The sequence below is a fragment of the Nanorana parkeri genome, unplaced genomic scaffold (genome assembly GCF_000935625.1).
Source record: "Nanorana parkeri isolate BGI_ZX_2015 unplaced genomic scaffold, ASM93562v1 scaffold1454, whole genome shotgun sequence".
Lineage (NCBI taxonomy): Eukaryota > Metazoa > Chordata > Amphibia > Anura > Dicroglossidae > Nanorana > Nanorana parkeri.
Window position 1 is genome coordinate 205,716 of NW_017307722.1, and position 6,795 is coordinate 212,510.

At 42.0% G+C, this 6,795-nt stretch overlaps 1 protein-coding gene across 4 annotated transcripts in view; it reads right to left on the reverse strand.

The window, feature by feature from the left end:
- IGF2BP3 (insulin like growth factor 2 mRNA binding protein 3) overlaps positions 1-6,795 on the reverse strand; it is a 95,928-nt gene that overhangs the window by 11,192 nt on the left and 77,941 nt on the right. For 3 of the 4 annotated variants that reach the window (XM_018570097.1, XM_018570096.1, XM_018570095.1), the window contains exons 6-7: positions 3,468-3,779; positions 2,435-2,569 (exon numbers count right to left, since the gene is read on the reverse strand). The exons of the other annotated variant lie outside the window; for it this stretch is intronic. In XM_018570097.1, coding sequence (XP_018425599.1) covers positions 2,435-2,569; positions 3,468-3,779 — 447 coding nt within the window. The remainder of the gene's footprint in view (positions 1-2,434; positions 2,570-3,467; positions 3,780-6,795) is intronic. 4 annotated transcript variants of the gene reach the window in all.

The following is a 6,795-nucleotide window of genomic DNA, read 5'->3' on the forward strand; positions in this document are numbered from 1 at the left end:
TTTTGTTAAAAATATTTTAAAAAAAAAAAAAAAAAAAAAATGTAAAGGAATGTAAAACCCCTCCCCCACAATTCTAGGTTTAACCAATAATTTTTGACATGGCAGGGATGTGTCTAAATACATTGTGCTGGAAGGTGTCACTCTCTCTCATCTCAGAAAGTTGGGATGTACGCAACAATTACAATGTTTCTCATGACAAGTCCACTTTATTGAATAACACCATCTTCAATTTAAGATGGAGCGGAAATATGGGCATCAAAAAAGATTGCCATAAAAAAGGTGCATTATTCTTTAACCCTTTCGCTGCCAAGGACGTAAGTCGTACGGAGCTACAAAAGTAAAATATTAAAGTTGTGGGGTTTTTGGGGAGGAAAAACAGATTCACAATAGTTTTTTGTTTTGTATAAAAAGGAATGTTAAAAACACTTCTGCCCTAGAAAATCATAGGTTAATGCTTTCTGTATGATTTCTCCATATTCAGGTTGCAGTTAAAAGGTTTCACGGCATTCAGTGGAGTATTCACTGCATACAGGTGTGTGAGAAAGGTGGAGATTGGTTTTACTTTGCCTTCTGCTTGACATTTATACACACTGTCTTTCACTTAATTTTAAAAGCCAAGATAGAACTACCTGATTTAGGCATCCCATTTACTTAAACTCAACTTCTGTGCGTATATAAGCAGTGGAGATGCTGTTGGTTACACGATGTTTAGTGATGCAAGCTAGGTGGTCATCTTTGTGATCCTGGCTGCACTAAGGACTAGCTGGCCTGGAAGCAGCATGTAGCCAGTGAAAACTGAAACCAGCCATAGGCAAACTCTGGCCCTCCAGTTCTGGTGCAACCACAAATCCCATTAGGAATTGCAAGGCCCCGACAGCCACAAGCATGACTTTCAGATGCAAATGCATGAAGGGATTTGTAGTTTCACCACAGCTGGAGGTCTGGATTTTGCCTACTGCTGGCCTAAACACTTGTGCCACACACCTGCACAGGTGATTTATCGAGTAGTGAAGCAAGGATCAGAATGACAATTCCTAAGCCTGCATCTTTAAAAATTAAATCAGCTGCTGCTCCTCCGATACATGGCAGTGTTGTAATTTGATGGAATTTGTTATTAAAAAAAAAAAAAAAATAAAAAAAAAAAAAAGGAAAAAAAAAAAAAAATGTAAAACGGCGTCTCAGTATACCGCGAGCAGTAGCTTGGGGTATACTGAGCTTAGGGTGACGGGAGGACGCTAGTTTGTGTCCTCCCGTTACCCTAAGTAGAACTATGGGCAAAAGCCCTAACCCCATAGTTCTCCTTTAATCTTTGATTCTTTGGAAAAATGAAACCAATGAATCCAATTGATCTTTATAGGCAACACCTCAACTTTAGTTTCTCATTTTTACTTCCACAGGTTTTAGAAACAGGACCTTTGTTTCCAGAGCATTATATACTACACAGTATCCGAGTGACCATCTCTCCCTTATTTAAAAGATCACATGTTTCCTGCTCCACAAATCTAACATGCTGCCATCTAGAAAACATTTCTGTAGACAACCTCATCTACTGAGCAGGAATCTATTATTGAACCATTACTGCTTTCCCTCATATCTAGGAATGGATTAAAGACCAAGAGAAGTGGCTAATCCGGGGATAGGAATGATTTAACATTTTAGGACACGCAGGGAAATTACCTCTATATCAGGCTGTCAACCAGGGTGCTGTGGCACCCACCCTGGTGTGCCTTCTGACTTCCTCAGGGTAGCCTCAAAATTCTGTGGTAGTGGGACTGATGTTAAAATGGGAATACAGGCTGAGGTGAAGGGAGCTCCTGATGTAAAGGAGAAACTCTGATGTGAAAGGTGGGGGGGACTCAGATATGAAAGAGGAGCTTCTGATGTGAAAGGGTGACTGATGTGAAGGGGGGAGACCTTGATTTGAAGGTCACACGTCGATGTGAAGGGGGAAACCAACTTTTGTGTCTTTTGGCATGGGATCCCCCCAATAGTCTGACATTTTAGACTGGGGTGCCATAACTAAAAAAGGGTTGAAACACAAGAGGACTTACAATGATACAACCTCAAGCCCAGCCATTATCCCTAGATAAAAGGCTTGTCAATGCAATATAAATACTACACTGCTAGGACATACATTAAGAACATGAATATTAATGCATATCAGAAAAATGACAATCTTGTTTATAACCAGTTGTAAAAGTCACAGAATCTTGTGAAGCCTTCCATTTTATACAAGACAACATAAAAGGGCAGGTTTTATTTATACACCATTGAAGCTTACAAAGAACACATGCATCAAAAACCCACAAAAAAAACAACACACTAGTCTTTGTTTGTTTGACACAGTTCTTATGCTGCCAACTTACAGTGCAAGATAACCGTCAGCATACCACAGCGCTTTCTTAAATTTACACCTCACATGCTCTTCACTTACAATTTGGTATCCTGAGCTTCCTTCTGCATGATTTCCATAATTATTTTACAAGCTGTTGAACAGCCTTCGGGAGTTGAGTGAATAGTAATTGGTTTCTCTGCAGCTCCAGCGTTTTCTTTACGGTGAATATCAATTCTGAGAGAAAAAGAGGCAGCAGATTAAACTTTAAAATTTAGCACAGTTTTTTTTTTGAGTCAATCTAAAAATAAGTGGAGGGGACTGCATTGAAAACAATCTGCACATCTACATCAGTGGATTGCTTTGTTGGCTGAGGCAATAGACATGCAATCAATTAGTTCAAAGAGACCTAGATATGTAAAATCTAGGTTAACGTTACCATATCCGTAATGGAGTCAGGGTGCTGGCAGTGCCCAATAACAGCCCTGGCCTATGAGCCATTCACATTCTCTACTTATCAGCCAGATAGTGTTCAACAAGTATATGCTTCCATGAAGGCAACTCCTCAAAATGCATGCTGCATAAGCGGTGTTGAAACTCTGAAGCAAGAATATGTATTGGCGCCAATTCTAACCGCTATACTGTTAGAGGTACAAGCACAGAACATGTATGTACAGACTATAGCAAATGTTCTTACTATACGATTACTTGACTGATTGAAAGAGAAGCAGTCCACGGGTGCTTACACCGGCCCACACCAGTGCTAGTTGACATCAAATACTTGAAGTTTATTTAAAATGGATAACATCACAAAGTGCTTTAGGTCTCCGCTCTAAAGAGTTTACCAACAAGGAGTACAGCATTAACTTAGACCTAAACTATAGGCAAAGATGTGTTAACAGTGCATTAATATGCACCACAAATATGAAGCTGAATGTTCAATATATTGTTAGCAAACGTGGGACTGCTGCATTTTGGCAATCCAATGGTGACTTCACAGTAGTTGAGCTGCACTGAGCACACTACATAACTGTGCCTAATTTCCAGGACAGTCCAAAGCTTTAAATGATGGTCACCCAGAAAAACCGATCAAGTACACAATTTGTTTTCAACCAAGTCCTCCATATTAACTTACTTTGACTGTGTCTGTTTAGTAATGTTTCTGATGGTGGCACCCTCCTTTCCAATAATGGCTCCTACGAATTGTGTAGGAACCAGCATGCGCAGTGGTACCTCAGACTGGGGTTTAGGTCTTGCAGTAGCCCCAGGAGAACCCTGCCTTGGTGGTCCCCTTTGGCCAAACCCACGTCTCCCTTGAGGATGCTGCTGCTGCGGCTGAGGCTGTAGCTGCTGGGAGGGTGATTGTTGGGCAGCCATCTCATCAGGAATATAAGTCACTTTAAGGGAATAGTTTTCAAGCTGATATCCGTTCAGTTTTTCAAGCCCCCTAGAGTTGAAAGAAAGAAAAGGACATAAAAATAGCCTTTTTGAGACACTTGAGTAATATGTAACTAAATGTCTATCATAGGATATACACAATGGGATGAGAGTGTTACTATTGCATGTATTAGGGTTTTTTGTTTTTTTTTCCAGGGAGGACACAGAATTATATGCAATTGTTACTACTGCATGTTTTACGTTTACGTGCAAAATTTTAGTAACCTTTTTTGTGTAATACATTGGTTTTCCAGTCACATAAGTGATAGCAATCTCTACAACCCTCATGGCCTCAAGGAGCACACACTCTGAACCCAATTCCAGAACGCTTCTCTTTCCTCCTAATTGCGGAAGCGGGAAAAAAGCAGCAATTGCACCAGTTGTTTTTTCTGTGTGATAAAGTTACACTACCATTCTCTTAAATATGAATTAATTCACCATTAAATTCATTCACCGTTACTACATTTTCAAGCATTGGCTTTACAGGGACAGCTTGGTAGTAGACAAACGACTCGCAAGCCTTTCTACGCAACAGTTACAGCAAACCCAGAGCGATTCACGTCCAGGTGGATGGGAGCTAGACTTCTGTTCACCACAAGGTGGCACAACACTCATTAGAATGGAGTAAAACCGATGCGGTGCGTTTGCTTAGCTTTATCGAAACACAAGTCAGCATAACGTAACCACCATTAGGATTACCCTAACGGACACATGCAAATATAGCACTTTAAATGTATTTATGGCTACAACTGCACTCACTCTAGTTAAACGCCGCAGAGTGAAAACCTTTTCAAGTGACAACAACAGTGCTGGTTTTCCAGACTTCTAGCCAGTCACAAAATTGTATTAACAAAACCACACACACTGTATAAAGTTCAGATACCAATCACAATCTATCCTTAAAGGATCTAGCTGAAATCTGATTGCTAGGAGTTGTTGCACTTGGCACTTAATAAATGAACCTGCTTGTGAAAGAACCTGCGTGTGTTCACATTGTTCACGTTACTCCAGGGAAACATTTGGGAAAGACTGGTATAAACGTTCTGCAGCTAAGCTAAGATTGCCCAATCTATCCAAGTAATTCTTAAACTCATGCTAAAGGTTGGTTATTAAACCCTGAATGCAGAACACAATAAAAAAGGTCAGTCCATCCTCCAAAAATGTCAGTCAAGTGGGGTATACATGGTTAAAATTTTGTACGAAAGTAGTCGTTTTCAGAACGTTCGTTCAGGTATCAATTAGTATGGTGGAATCGACAGATGAAAACGTCAATGTTCAAATAAAGTTTCAAAGGCACGTTAGAAATTTGTTGGATGAACGTTCATGCAAATATCTACATCGTGTACCCTACTTTCTCAGCTCTCAGACTTTTTTCTGATCTCTTCACAATTTCTTTTTACAGGTCAGCACAACTACTGCCGAGCATTTATTCATTTTAGGTTATTAAGAATGCAACAGCATAGATGGGAATTAACAACCCAATAGCAGGAGGATATAAACAAAAATGGGATCTACAGCAAGGAAACCTCATGGCTGGTCTCCAAGAACCTTCTGGTTGAAAGTCCACCAGATTTCCCAAACACTCTGATGCTGGGATTCCAGCAACATGTAAAAAGGAGGATGGAAAGAAGCGCTGCAACCCTGGGATATTGTGGGGATAGTAAAATAACAACTTTGAAAACTTAAAAACAATACTGGACTGAAAACTCACTGTTTGGGTGGACAAGATGAGGTCTTGCAAATCAGAAGAAAGGCTGTATGAATCGCTCAGCAGTGTCTTGGGGCGATCGGTGTGGTGAGAGATGGTGGTGACAGCTAGGGGGCTCCTGTGGCTGGAGCGCAAGAATTTGCCGTCCTGTAGCCTTGTTTGTACACAGGCTCTGCACTGAAGGTGTTCGTGCCGTCTAATACCGTGGGAGGTCAGCTGGCCAGGCTGAGACCCGACGGCTGAACGGGAGCGAAATTGCCGCTCTGTAGCGGTTTGAAAAACTGTCAGCAGTCGTTGTGACAGATCGTTTTTGGAGATAGGCACGGGGCTGGAAACCAGTGCGGTCTATCTCGCTGGGTGATGGGAATGTCAATCGGGCAGTTTGGCTACGCGTTTCGAGGTTCAAGACCTCTTTGTCAAGCCAGAAGTGGTTTATTGGAACAGGCGGGAGAAGCAGCGGTTTAAAAATACTGACAGGTGGGCGTGGTTACCAATCGTCAACGGATGTCATTGGTTAGTTGGTACAGTGTTTGTGAGTGGGCGGCTTCGAAACCGCTGGTGTAGGGAACGTCTCTTGTGTGTGATCTGAGATCGTGAGAGGAGCCTTGGTCCATTGAATGAAAAGGTTTAGAAGAAGTGCACTTTTGCTGGTACTGGACAAATGTGCTGTTAGTATGGGTAATGGGGTGACTGGATACCAACTTCTCCATACACAGTTATTATATGGAGAGTGTGTGTTTGGATGTGAGGTACTACTTAAACTGCTGGAAACGCTTATATAGTGGTATGTTGCAAAAGTTAAGTGAATGGGTATGTGTTCTATGGCGAACACTTGCAGGGCGTGGATGTTTTTGTGGTGTTTGGCAGTAAAATGCCTTGGCACACTGTGTTCACCTGTGTTCACCTTTTATGTTTATACTAAACAGGATGTACGTCTGGGTTTACACCTAGGCGTATCGAATATGCGCGTTTGTCGCGCGTTTTGCGGACAAACGCACGTTTCCGAGGGCTACCTGACTGTATCCCAATGGATACACACAGCAAATACGCCCCAAAGAAGCTCCTGAACTTCTTTGGGCGTAGGGCGTTTTGCAGCGCGTTCCTACGCGCTGTAAAATGCCCAGGTGGGAACCATGCCCATGGGCATTTATTGGTTTTCACATGTTGAGCGTTTTACAGAGCGTAAAAACGCGCTGTAAAACGCCCAGGTGTGAACCAGGCCTAAAGGGCTTCCTTCATCACTTGCAGTGGCTGAGATACCTTGGGTAACAACAAAGAGATAGACAGACAGGAGAGGGGGGGGGGGGGGGGGGGGGGG